Source organism: Ailuropoda melanoleuca, chromosome 4 (genome assembly GCF_002007445.2).
Source record: "Ailuropoda melanoleuca isolate Jingjing chromosome 4, ASM200744v2, whole genome shotgun sequence".
NCBI lineage: Eukaryota > Metazoa > Chordata > Mammalia > Carnivora > Ursidae > Ailuropoda > Ailuropoda melanoleuca.
In genome coordinates this window covers 84,997,777-85,011,975 of record NC_048221.1, presented here as the reverse complement: position 1 = coordinate 85,011,975, position 14,199 = coordinate 84,997,777, and the positions used below count along the sequence as shown (strand labels likewise).

The 14,199-nt window shown below is 35.4% G+C and overlaps 1 protein-coding gene and 1 non-coding gene across 5 annotated transcripts in view; one reads left to right on the top strand and one right to left on the bottom strand.

The window, feature by feature from the left end:
• Positions 1 to 14,199, top strand: part of PUS10 (pseudouridine synthase 10) — a 72,248-nt gene that overhangs the window by 35,936 nt on the left and 22,113 nt on the right. For all 4 annotated transcript variants that reach the window (XM_034659182.1, XM_019807903.2, XM_019807902.2 and 1 more), the window contains exons 5-8: positions 6,585 to 6,619; positions 9,995 to 10,106; positions 12,203 to 12,264; positions 12,570 to 12,615. In XM_034659182.1, the coding sequence (XP_034515073.1) occupies positions 6,585 to 6,619; positions 9,995 to 10,106; positions 12,203 to 12,264; positions 12,570 to 12,615 (255 nt within the window). The remainder of the gene's footprint in view (positions 1 to 6,584; positions 6,620 to 9,994; positions 10,107 to 12,202; positions 12,265 to 12,569; positions 12,616 to 14,199) is intronic.
• On the bottom strand, positions 9,268 to 9,340 carry TRNAK-CUU. Its single transcript has one exon. It is a non-coding gene; the product is annotated as a tRNA-Lys (tRNA).

Genomic DNA, 14,199 nt, shown 5'->3' with positions numbered 1-14,199 from the left:
GCTGCCTGAGTACCCAGTGCAGGGTAGGAACTGCAGGTCTCTAGGCAGACTGTAAACTCTGACTGAACCCCTTCCTATAGGGCTTCACTCTGGCTGTCGTCTTGCCAGGGGCTTCTGAGTGTAGATCCCTCTAGTTTGGTCTCCAGCGTCGAAATCTCCTCTTGCCTGGTGTCTGTTTCACCCTGTGTTGTCTTACATCTCCAGTCCTCAGTTTGGTTGGATTTGCAGGGGCAAGTATTTCCCTCTGCCAACACTTAAGGACCAGCGTCCTGGGCTCTGCCACTTTCCACTCCCGCATTCCCTTTTTGTCTTCATATATGTATAGTTGGGATGATGAGTAATTTTTGTGTTTCATTGTAGATGGAGTTTCTTTTTCTGTTTGTCATCCTCCATCTTATTTTGAGATGATTTTCCAAAGGAGAAGCAGACAGTAAGGCTTTATTCCACTACTTGAAGTCACAAGTCTTTATATTATAATAACAAATTACTGTTGCATATTTAAAAAGTAATACCTAAACATTTTTATGTATAAAATTCAGTCTTTATCCCTAAGAATATATCTTGTACAGGGGCGCCTGGGTGGCACAGCGGTTAAGCGCCTGCCTTTGGCTCAGGGCATGATCCCGGCGTTATGGGATCGAGCTCCACATCAGGCTCTTCTGCTATGAGCCTGCTTCTTCCTCTCCCACTCCCCCTGCTTGTGTTCCCTCTCTTGCTGGCTGTCTCTATCTCTGTCGAATAAATAAATAAAATCTTTAAAAAAAAAGGAAAAAATATATCTTGTGGAAATCAAGTTCAACACACAGAATGATTTCAGTCTTGTAATTTTCCTGTGATAACTTGGAATAATTTTTAAATAGTTATATTCATAGAATTCTTGAGTTATCTATTGAAGAGACCTTTTCGACATTTAAGATTCTCAGCAATTAACAATTAATTTGTCTCTTTGGTATTCTAAAATGTAACATTTACTATTAAAAGCTGTTTTTCTTGGTAGTAATTTTGAGGTAAAATTGTATTTATGACTTGAAATTGAGCCTTTGGGGGCGCCTGGGTGGCTCAGTCATTAAGTGTCTGCCTTTGGCTCAGGACATGATCCTGGCATTCTGGGATCGAGCCCCACATCGGGCTCCTCTGCTGGGAGCCTGCTTCTTCCTCTCCCACTCCCCTGCCTGTGTTCCCTCTCTCGCTGGCTGTTTCTCTCTCTGTCAAATAAAAAAATAAAATCTTTAAAAAAAAAAAGAAATTGAGCCTTTGATACATTGAAGTCTCTTGATTCTGCAAGTTCACTTTACATTAACTGGTATTTCAGTGAGGATGCTGGTTCTCTAAAATCAAATTCCGGGAGGAAATATATTGCATCCCCTCAGCCACACCCCATTGCTAACAGTTGTTGAGATGTCTTTGTTTCGCTGATACTAATTCCAGAGTTACCTGAAATCCGGTTGCCAAGTTATCCTCTGATTAGCGTATGACACTAAAGGACAAGACTGAGCCAGATCTTTTTTTATTATTATTAAGTTTTTTAATTTGAGTATAGTTGACACATGTTACATGAGTTTTAGGTGTACAACATAGTGATTTGACGAGTTTATACATGATGATATGTTCATCACAAGTGTAACTACCATCTGTTCTGATACATCACTCTTACAGTATAATGATATTATATATGACTATGATATGACTGTATTTCTTATGCTGTGCTCTTTATTCCTTTGACTTACTCATTCTGTAAAACTGGAAGGCTGTATCTCCCACTTCCCTTTACCTATTTTACCCATCCCTGACCCTCCTGCCCTCTGGCAGCCATCAGTTTGTTCTCTGTATTTATAGGTTTGATTCTGCTTTTTGATTCTTTATTCATTTGGGTTTTTTTTTTTTTTAGATTCCACATATGAGTGATATCTCTCTTCATGTCTATCCCAGAGCTTTTCATTCATTGCAGCTGTTCTGTCTTTTCTGATCCCGCTTCCCACCTCCATTCCTACCTCACCTTCCCACCCCCGTAGAATTTCTTCTTGTGATTATTTCCAATTAAATCCTTCAGAGCAAGGCAAACATCATCACCTAGAATATTGGAAAATACAATAGAAATTCTCTTTCTTAAAATTCACAACTTAGGAATAGAATTCCCCTGGGAACTAGGTCAGTAGAGCTGTACAACCTAATTTGGCCCACAGAATCATTCTGTCTCTGCTGATTTGTCCTTACTTTTCCCCTCTTGCTGTGTCAAAAATAAAAAGCTCAATCTTTTTAATGCTATCCAAAGGTTTGTATTACCAACAGTAGTAGGAAAAGCTGGAGTGAGAAGGGTTTATGTCCCACTTCATTTTTTCCCCCCTCAACCCTGTAGGGAAAGATAATATAGAGGATGTGGGTGGGTTTTCAAACATAGCTGATGTTTTATTCATCAAAAGAGATACCTAGACTCAGTCTATTGGTCATTACATCATGGGTGTGACATCAGAGACTTGGGAAAAGCAGAGTGAGATTAAGGCAGGGAGATGGTAGGGGTGAGGAGACATGGGTGAGGAGTCTTTACCTCAGCTAGGTGGGGGAATCCAGTGATGGTTATAGGAGTGCATTCTCCTCCCTCCTCTCTTACCTTCCTCTTTCTGCCACCATGCCTGACACCAAACCTGACACAAAGTGAGGAGCAGGTCCTGGTAAGGCATATGCTCATGGTTGTACTAGGCTGGGGGATGGGGACAGGGAGGGGGAGAAGGAAAGGTTAGGCAGGCATACTGGGTGGGAAGAGGAAAGAAGAGTGACTGTTGTTACTGACCTTGTTGTTGAGCCTTATTCTCAGCTGCCTGTTTGTGTGCAAGTAGAATACATAAATGTGTGTGTGTTTGTGTGTGCTTGTTGGGAGAAGAGAAAACAAGGGGTAATACCTCTAGCTGCCCACACGACTGTTGTCATTTTCCTGTTGGTACAAGTCTATATTTGTATTATCTTTGTTATTATAAATGAGTCCAGGAGATGTATAGGATTCAAAAGATTTTAGAGTTTTAAAAAGGGCCTTAGTGGTAATTTAGAAACCCTAGCATCGCTGCCGGTCACCAAGTCTGGGCGGGCTTTCTTCATTATCTCTTAAAGCTGTGTACTCCTCTCCATCCCCACACTATATTTTGCCATGTATGATAACGAAGTAACTTGGTATAAGAACTATTTTAGTTTCTTCTTAAGCTACCATGTAAGAAAAATAACGTGCAAATGATGGTTATATTGTGACTAGATAAATTATAGAAGATCAAATGTCAAAAAAAAAAAGATCAAATGTTATCCATTCTTTGTGCTGCCGTGGGATTTTGCATATACATAAATGTGGCATTTCTGTTATACCTTCATTCTTTGGAGTCATGCCCTAGCTTGGCACTTAAAACCTGCCAGTTTCATCTCTAGTTGTTGAACCCCTACTCACATTTATGCACACATTATATATACCCTAAGCACCAGCTTTACTGCATTGTAGCTCCCCAACATGCCATTTTTAATGCCTCTCTTTCTCTCTATCCTTCCTTCCTGCCACCTCTGCTTAAATCAGCCTCAATTTCTGGCCCTACTGTTACACATTCTCATTGCTTGGTGGTAGATGAACCCCCATCTCAGAACTCTAAGCTCTAAAGCCATTCCCAGGCATAGACTTTCCATGGTGTGTGTGTGTGTGTGTGTGTGTGTGTTACCAGAGTACACAAGCACTTCAGCAAGCAGATTATTCAACTGCTGTATTTAGCACTTGCCTAGAATTCTCCAAAAAAGTTAAAACAGAGTCCAGGATTAAGTTTTGTGATTCCTGAATTTTCAGGAGATGACATACTGCCTTTGGTACCAAATTTGATTAAACTTGATAACTTTAATGCCACTTGGTTCTGCTGGGGAGGAAGAATTAAATTGTTTACTCTAGAGAATGATTTTTTCCCATTGACTAAGGAATAGAACATTTATTAAAATTATCTTGGTGACCTGAAAGAGAGAAATATACTTTTCTTCCTCAGCAGAAGCAGGTCCAGGACATTATTAGCACGTAGTAAAAACTGAATAATTGAGCAACACTGACTTCTTTGGGGTTCAGCCTTCCAGCCCCTGCTGTGTGATTAGTTCTGTCCAACCTGCTGGCATGCTTGAGCAGGAAGCCTGTGGAGGATTAGGAAGGAAAAACCCTTGAGCAAATCTCAGGTACCGAAGACATTTGATTTAATTTTATATGTTATACACATGGTAATCTGGTTTCCCTTGGCAACCTCCAGTTCTTCCCTACTTTATAATCAGAGGATGGCAGGACACATTGCAGATTTGATGGCATCACCTGAAAGTGACTGTAGAAAACAGAATTTGCTTCAAAAGAGGAGAGAAAAAGGTCACTAAAAAAGGACAGAAGCATCTGAGTCCCTCAAAGAAGGGAGAGATTAATTCTCTATAGCTTAGATACCTATGAGGATTTCATTGATGAGAGAAGTTCCAGGACTATCTACAGGAGAGCAGTTTGGGAAGTGAGGGAAAGGAATCCAGTCTTGTAAATCTTTTAAGGGATAATAATTTGGGGCACCTGGGTGGCTCAGTCGGTTAAGTGTCTGCCTTCAGCTCAGCTCACGATCCCAGAGTCCTGGGATTGAGCCCCACGTCGGGCTCCCTGCTCAGCAAGGAGTCTGCTTCTCTCTCTCCCTCTGCCCGGCCCCCCCAACTTGTGTTCTCTCTCACTCGCTTTGCGCTCTCTCTCTCTCAAGTAAGTAAATAAATAATCTTTAAGGAAAAAAATAAAGGATAATTTTATTTGTGAATTGCAGTTAAGGTTTTAATTCAAAAATGGCAATAATAGTTACTATTTGTTAAGTACATGCCAGGAATCTTACTTGGTTCTTTACATATACAACTTCATTAAATCCCCACAGTATCCCTTCAAGGGGAGTATTAATATCTCTTTATGGATGAGAAAACAAGTATTTACCGATCTCTGGAGGCTGGAGGAAGGTGGGGCAATATTCACTATAAGGTTTCAGCTTTGGGAGACCATTCTTCACTTTTTTCTATGTTCCTGGAAGTCTTAATAGCCTCTATTCCAAAACAGTATACTAATGCCCATTAATGATGACCTTTAGCCATCCAGAATAGTTTAAGTTACATTCATTTCACTCTAACTCTTTCATTTTACCCACTAGGAAACTGAGTGCCAGAAATTTAGTAAAGCCTAAAGCTAGGTCTCCTGACTTCTAGTAATTTGTGTATTTTACCATGCCCATATACTTTTCAAAGAGGGCTTGAGTAAATGGAAGGAAAGAAGGATGGGGTCTTGTAGTACTATCAATGGCACTAGGTTGAGCTAGCAAAGTAAACAAACCACTTAATCAGAAGATACTGATGACATGTTTAGGCATTGGGAATAGTTCTAGCTCTTATTTGGCCAGTAATTAATTTATTCTGCTTGACTCATGTCTGAACAATGTAATACACCTAAGATTTCCAAATGATTATAAGTCTTTAAAGGTGTCTAGTGCCTCACTGGTCATTTGAAGTTTAAAAAGACAGGATTCTACATATGAACCATAATGTGTGTGGGGGCGGCAGGTCTTGAGGTAGGTGTGAGCGATAATGAACGGCCACTCTTGTGACAGGCAGATGCAGAGACTACATATGGTATTTTACCGACTTACACATGTATGCTTCTGTCATGTTCACAGAATGCTGTATACTGAGGTAGGACATGTCATTAGCTTTCTGTAAAGTGACAGCTTTGGGAGCCTACTGGCAAACTGAGAAATCTTAGTGTCACACACTTACTATGTAAAGCATTTTATATGAATTTAATTTAATCCTTATAACAACTGTGATTGTGAATGTTATTGTCTCCACTTTACCAACTTTTTCAGTTTTTTTTTATTAATTCTTCCCAGAACATTTTCTCTAACATTTTATTATGAGAATTTTTAAACATACAGTAAGGTTGAAAGAATTGTACAGTGAACACCCATATACCCACCCAGATTCTATAATTGCTACTATTTTTCTGTATTTCCTTTATTCTATATCTTGTCATCAGTTTATCCATCCACCTATCTTAGGTTTTGTTATATTCTGAAGCGAGTTACAGATGTTGGTACATTTTACTTCTAAACACTTACATGTGAATTTCATTAATTAGATAGAGTTAAAAATGCGGTAGCTCTATTAAAAAAATGAAAACAAAAACTGAGGCCTTCAATTCTGTGTGAGGGACATAGTATGTCCTTGGTCACTTTTGGCCTTCCTCTGTGAAATAGTAAGATGTTTTAAGAAAAAAAGTAAGCTACTCATGTTAAACACTTATACCTCATTAATTTGATAAAGATCTGTAGGGGAGGGAGATAAACCTGTTGAGTTCCTAGGCCACAAGCAACCCAGCACTACAAAGTGGCATCTTACCTCATTTCTGATTTTAAATGAGAATGAGGTCATTGCCACATTTCTGAACACTAACTCCTCCCCTAAAAAGGAGAGTTTGATTAGCAAATTAGTTGAGCACTTTAGTAATGATATTGGAACTTCATTTCAATGAACATTTTTCTCCTTTTCTCTTCTTCTGGGTGTGACTCAATTGCCTACAGCATGCTGCATGGTTGCTGGTAAAACAGGAAATGGGGTAAGTAATTTAGGTAGGGAATTTTTTCTACCATTTAAATATAAGCTACCTGATTCTTAAAGTACTTTTACTACTACTATCTCTTTTTTTAGTGTGAGTTTACTAGCTCCTAGAGAAATTGAAAGAAAGAGAAAAGTTTTAATGTATGAATTTAGTTGTCAACCTTGTTTAATTAGTTTATTTGTATGGCACATTAGTAGTAGCCTATTAAAGTGGGTTCTTTTTTTTTTTTTGTAGATTTAACATGAATGTAAATACATATTTTATATTTTACATTAGGAACTTATAAAATATAGCTTGGCAAGCTATTATAAAAGAGTAAATTTTATGCTAGTCTTAGAAACTAAATTATAAAACTATACTATAAAAGATACAAAGTAAAATCCTACTTAAAGCAAAACAACAGTGAGTTTATACATAGACAAAACATTTAAAACATAGGTCCACAGGCCTTTATCTGATACCCTTGGGGACCGAATGTGTTTTGGAATTTAGATTTTTTTAGATTTTTAGAAGTGTAGTATAGTGATAAATACCATATATAACATACCCCTGCCCTCCATGGTCTGAGGTGGTACTTTATAATCAAACCCATTAATGTTTCTGCAGTGAAACATGAATATTCACACTGAGTTTGAGACATGAAGTCTCTAAACAGCCTCACATGTTCAAGTCAATGTTTGATTGCCAACTGAGTTAAGAAAAAAAAAGTCTTTAATTTTTCAGACCTTTTTGGATTTTGAAACTAAAAATTCTATACCAATAGAAAAAGGGCCATGTGACTACTGAAGGTTCCTGTGTACTCTGGAGAGAAAAACACAAAGAGAAGTATAGATTTCTGTATTAGAATCTTATACTTGGTTAAGTGATTCATAAAAAAATAAAGTAATTGATTTGGCTTTTTTGTTTTTTTTATTTTCTATTTCACATCTGCTTTTCTGAAAGGGTAATAGCAGTATGTCTATCAAAGCTTTGGGGTTTAGTTAGGCCATGTTAAATTAGTCTCAAATGCTTGTGATTCTGGCATAATAGAATTTGATCTAAGTTTTGATAAATTTTTTAGCATAGTCATGCTATTTTCTAAATGTTTCCAGTTTCCATCCTCATTGGTTGTGAGTTGCTGTTGTTATTCTTTATCAAAGAATTTTAAACTAAGCTTAGCTCTTCCAAAAGATCCTGTTCAATATAGAGATACTGGTGCAGAAGAAATACAGAATACTAATCTTTTCCTTCAGTGTCTGTAGTTCATTCTGTATTCAAAATATTGTGGAGGAATCACCATTAAAGAATTGACTCAAGGAATTTAGAAAAATTAATCATGCTTGGATATTTTGGCTCATCTTTCCTCTGGAATGGTTGTCATGTTGTATCTATAGCAAAAGTGATTGCAGTTGGCTCCCTCATCAGTAGTTATCTGACACAGGAGAGAGGGAGATGACTAAGTACTCAATTTACTGAATTTACACTGAATTTACCTCAATGACAACTGATTCCTCTAAAGGACCATCAGGCATATGCTAAGAACCTCTGTGAAAACATTCACCCTAAATTATATTAGAAAAGTTATTAAGGCACATTGAATTTGCAGGGTTGAAAATCTGGCATTTTAAGTGCTAAATTTTTCCTAGTATAGAAGGTTAAGGTTTTCAAGATGTCTATTACCCTTTGTACTGCTCTTTAATCTGGGGGGGGCGGGGAACCCTGTAGTTGTTTTTTTTTTTTTAAACTGGACTAAGATGTGTAAATGTATTTCAAAGACTATGAAGGATTTAAAATACCAGTAATGTCTTAACCATATTTAGGATTGCTTTTTGCTGCGACTCTTTGTACTCTCTAGAGTCTAAACAATGTTTAAATAGTTTTCTTGTGTTTTCCATTTCAATGTTTTATCCTTTAAAATGTGTTCTCATACATTAATTACTTTTCAACTGTGATGCTATTTTATGCAAATATTAAACTGTTGGTACAATATCAAGATAGTCTTTTAAAATACTTAAAATGTTTCTGATATTCAGAGAATTAGGAACAGTTTAAGAAGTTCAAACAGTGTTTCAATAAGTTCTTGAATGTAGGAAGTAATTTGATTATTTGTCAGATTTAGTATTTCATTGTTAAACCACAATCCCAAAGCATATGAATGTGTACGTCAACTATTTCTTAATTTGTATTCTTAGAGGAAAGTCATCTTTATATGTTTTTTAGATCAATTAAATTTAGCCATTAGCTAAATTATTTTTTGCTTTCTACCCAGAGTTAGTCGTGTCTTCTTGTCATCAAGAATTAAATTACAATGACTTTTTTAATATAAGTAGTCATTTCTATCATGAAAACCGGATATAGAAGAAATGATTCACAAGTTGGTCCTAACATCTCTTTTGTTAAAAGCAGCCCTATATATAGCCATAAGACTGATTTGTAGTTTTAATTATTTGAATGATGTGGGCTTGTTAATTCATTAGTGATATAGTATTCTCAGCTTAGCAAAGCAATTTTAATAATATCATACCATGCATGTTTTTCTTTCTTTTTACTTTAGTTCCTTTCTTTCTTTTTTTGTTTTGTTTTATTTTGTTTTATTTTATTTTATTTTATTTTATTTTATTTTATTTTATTTTATTTTATTTTATTTTATTTTTTAGTAGGCTTCATGCCCAACATGGGGCTTGAACTCATGACCCTGAGATCAAGAGTCCCATGCTCTACCAACTGAGCCAGCTAGGCACCCCCTTCAGTCCTTTCTATAACATTTTAGGTACAAACTAAAAGCTAGAGATCATAACTGGGACTTCCCCAAATCTATTTATTGGCTCATGAGTAGATTTGGGAGGAATGTCAGATTTCTATTTATACATTTTTCTGATATTAAAGTGACAAGCATTTTAGCAGATTGATGCTTTAGGATTTAATGTTTCTTCTTTAGTACTAAAGTACAGCTTTTATATTGATTTCCCAAAAGTAAGCCCCCTTATCAGGAGGAGAGTAGATGTAAACATTTTTAGTCTGGATGAGATTATTGTAATACACAGTTTTGTTGTTCCTGAGCAATAAACAATCCCTTCGATTCCACTTTTCTGTCTTCTGATATATAAATCCTGGAATCTGGCAATGTTAGCTCAAAAACTCATTAATATACTTTTGACTTTGAAGCTTAAAAACTGTCTTATATGCCATTTTAAAAAGCTGTTTTTTGATTCTACTAGATTATAAGGTCCATGAGCTGAGGAATTTTTGTCTGCTTATTCTCTGTTTTCTATCTAATGTGTAAAATAGTGCCTGGGCACTCAATAAATATTTTTAAATAATTACATAAATTCTTGCCTTTAGCAAAAAAAGTAAAGTTTTTCACGTCAGTGCATTAATTTTTATGTTATTCAGAAAACAGAGTCTGTCGCTGGGAAGAAATGATATAGTTCAGCTAAAAGAAGCCTACAAATGGATAACTCACCCCCTGTTTTCAGAGGAACTGGGTGTTCCCATTGATGGAAAGGTATTGGGTCATCAGCATTGTTAATGTCATTCTCTGGTTTTACTAGTTTTACTTCATTATATGGCAGAGTTTTGATTAGCCAAAATAATCTCTTTAAATAACCCAATGGAGAATTTTTAAGCTTTTAAAATATTAATTTCTAACAGTCTTAAATTGAGAAAGATTTTATTTTTTTAAGACTTCTTTGTTATCTAAGACATTTATGAGTATAACAAATGTAGTGTACCCTAATTGACTTTTAAAGATCAGAAATGAATTAAGCCTTTAATATGTTTATAGTTTAATTGGAGAGACACATATACTGACATAAAACAATAAATACATAAGTAACTATGAATAAGTGTAGAGTCAGCTCTAGGCTATTTAAATTTGGTTATCTGTGGCTAATCTTGTTTTCAGATATAATCAATCAACTATAGTGAGCATGGGTTCAACCTATCCCACTTTGTTGTATCTCAGGTCCCTCTAATTTTAGGTAAAGACTGCCTTTGAAACCACAACACTTAGCCATCTACCCTGTTCCAGAATGGACCTTGCCTCAGTCTCCAGAATGGACTGAATTTTAGGGAAGAGCTCAACAGTTTTCCAGATGTGGAAACAGGATATATTCCCAGCTCATCTTAAATTAGATTTTAATAGTATGGCCTCATTGCTTCATGATTTTGCTTGAAGGAAATTCCCTGAATATCAGACACACCCCTATTCAAGTAAAATCACAAAACCATCTTTCAAAGCTAAATACTTAAAAAAAAACCTTTCACCATTCAGAATTATATAGCTCTGTTTCCTTCTGTTAGTAAGAATAAACTCTCTTCTTTAAACTGAATACTGACAGAATAGATAATAAAACCACTTCACACATATATGGAGGGGAAATGAGGTAATGAAAGTACTTTGGAAATTAGAGAAGTTATTGATGCAAAATATTTTTACCTCAAACTTCAGTTTTGAAGCATAAGTAATTTTACATGTTGAACCAGTGAGAACAGAAAATAGAAAACAAAAGATGCAACAATGTTCTAATTGATTCAGAATGAGTGAAGTTTTCTTGAGTAAAAGCAATGTCATGTAATTTTAATTTTACTTTGTAAATTAGAGAGCAAAAAAAAATTAGCTATTCAGTATCATGGTTCTAGAGAAGTTAATATGCTTGTTGACAGTCCAATGCAATCAGTAAATACAGAAATACCCAATAAAAAAGATAAAATTGTTACATGATATGGCATTTATCATTTTTCTCAATTTGGAATTTTGTTCTTTGTGAAGATTAATGTATATAGAGTATGAAATTGTGCTTTTTTGTATTCAAGGATGTTCATTGTAGCATTTTTTAATAACAGAAAAGTTTACAACTTAAATATCCAACTGTCCCTAGAATTGAACAGATGAAAAGATGTCCACAACATAATATTAATTAAATAAAGTGATTTTAAGAATGTATGTTTAATATCCCAAGAAGTATATACATTTATGTTTATATTCATAAAAATGGCTAGAAGGAAACACACCTGTTACTGTGTTCTACCTCAGTGGTGTGGGATTAAAAATCCATTCTGAGTATGATTATAATTTGTATGTATCATTTTTGTAATAAAAATTAACATCTGTCTTTTAAAACTCAAATCCACTAAGAAGTTTGAGTAAAGTACCACAAAATAAATAATAAAAAATAAAGCCTCCCACAGAGATTTTAAACATCTGAATAAAATGCTTTTGCCTTACTAATAATTCTAATCATAGTATTGACAGGAACAATTCTTCTTTCTGTTATGTCTTTCCAATTCCCTGAATTCTCTTTCATCTTCACATCGAATTTATATGCACAAAAATCATACAAATTTATTTTAAAATTTGTTTAAAAAAATTTTTTTGGTAGAATCACTAGTGAATGAGCTTTAGAAGTAAAAAAACAAAAAACAAAACGATTTCCTTTCCAGCTGCCCCGTGAACAAGCTGATTTGAGAACAGTAGTATTTCCAGTTTTCCTTGTCACTGTTTGTGAGCCAATCTTTGAGAATTAATTTCTATTTCCATTCATAAGTGGTTAGCTGTTGGTTTCCTTTTGCTCATTTTTAAACTGTCTTTATAATTTTTAGAGCTTGTTTGAAGTGAGTGTGGTCTTTGCTCACCCAGAAACAGTTGAGGATTGCCACTTCCTGTAAGTTGCCACGTAAACAACGTCAGTTGTGTAACATTGTTAATGCTTTTTGGTTTTCATGAAACAGCGTTCCTCCTCTTTGTAATGAGCATATCTGAACTTGTCATGTCTGTTAGTAGGTTTAAAAGGTGCTGTCTACTATAAGGGTATAGGCATACCAGTACAGCTGGGGATTCATTTTGTCTGCTCTTGAAATCTTGAGTTTAGCAGCCATATATATTAAAATATATAAAATATATTTGAATTATATTCACCCCAAAATAAACTCATTAACTTTTTTTTTTATTAACTTGAATTTTACCTAGACGTGCGATATGCCCAGATTGCTTCAAGCCAGCCAAAAACAAACAGGTAAGGATTCCTCCTTTTTATTCTTTATTGTTTTGTCTGAGCTGAATATTCAGATTAACAACAAAATGATATGCATTAGAAATGCTGGCAATGTATTGTACTAAGAATCATTCTTTAAATATTTCCACTTGCTACATTTTTATTTTTTCAACTCTGAATACCTTTGCCTCTAGCTAGGAAGTCATAACACAAACATTCTCATATTTGTGTCACTGTCTGGGTTGTTTCCCTGGTATTAAATTTAGAACCAGTGTTTCAATGAAGTTTCTGTTACCCATTTGGGAGAAATTCAACTTTTAGGTTTTAATCCCAAAATTACTTCATTGGGGAAAATCCGTGTTAATAGCATTCCAAACTTTTGTCTAATATTCATTTTCTAGGAATTGGTATTTAAGAAATATAATCCAAAATAAATTATTTTACTTAGGACAGTCTGGATTAATATGGCCTATTTCAGGCTACATTTGCAAAAGGGCATTTTATTCAAACTTCCCTTTATTTGATATGAACTGGTCTTCATGTTAATGAGCAAACTAGTTAGCATGTCTCATTAGTTTCTACTATGCCAGGAGGAATGGCATGGCAACGATATTGGGAAGATTTTATGCCACAGATAGGTAGCTGGTTTTATGCAGAGTCTCAGGCATTCTTAGTTTTACTGACATCCATTTTGCTGTTATGGTTGTTAAAAAGAATATAAGATTATTACCAAAGATACACCTATTGGTCTTTACTCTTCCTTTGATTAATTGCTGAGCCTTTTGGAACTGGAGGTGGGGTGGGGTGGTGGGGAGAGTTTGTAACATTTGTTGAACGCCCTGTGCAGAAATAATTTACAAATGCAGACAAAGCCTAAAGCATTGCTTCCCACCTTTCTCACATCATGGTACACCTAGAACATTATCATGTTTGTTCAACACCCTGAGGTTAACAAATGAAGTTGCTCTAAGTTGGAAGCAATGGGCCTGGGACTTCTCTTTGTCCAGATCCTGCCCCTCTGCACCTGTGAATTAGAGGTTTCAACATTTTGGGTACAATTGCAGCTTGTTGCTTTGCCATACCAGTTGGAAAGCTCTGTCCAAATAACCTGTAGCCATATTTATATTGAAGATCTTGTTTCAGGTTTTGTTATCTTTGAGGAAATACACAAGTACCAGCACCAAATAATGGAATAAGGAAATTTTTGTCAAAGCATCATTGACACCACATCATTTGGCCAGTAGCATAGGTGTATGTAGCTTTCCTGCCTTTTTGCTGGGAGCAAATTATATTACCTTTTGAGATTCTTTCAGGCTTAAGAGTTCATATCTTAACAAATAGGCACTTATTTTTCAGTTTTAACCCTATACCGTGGGGTTCTCCAAAATATGGTTTAGAAAAGCATTGATTTGATGACAAACCATTGAGATGCCTACATTGTACCCCTTTAGAGTCAAGCATAATTTCTCCAAACAGAAGAGACAGTTGTGATTTATCATAGTAAGCCATGTATATGTGCACTAATTTGTCCTAGTGTATCTCCCATGTGGTTTGGCTTTTCTTATTTAAAAAACCCAATGTGGGACATTTGTTGTAGATGCCCTT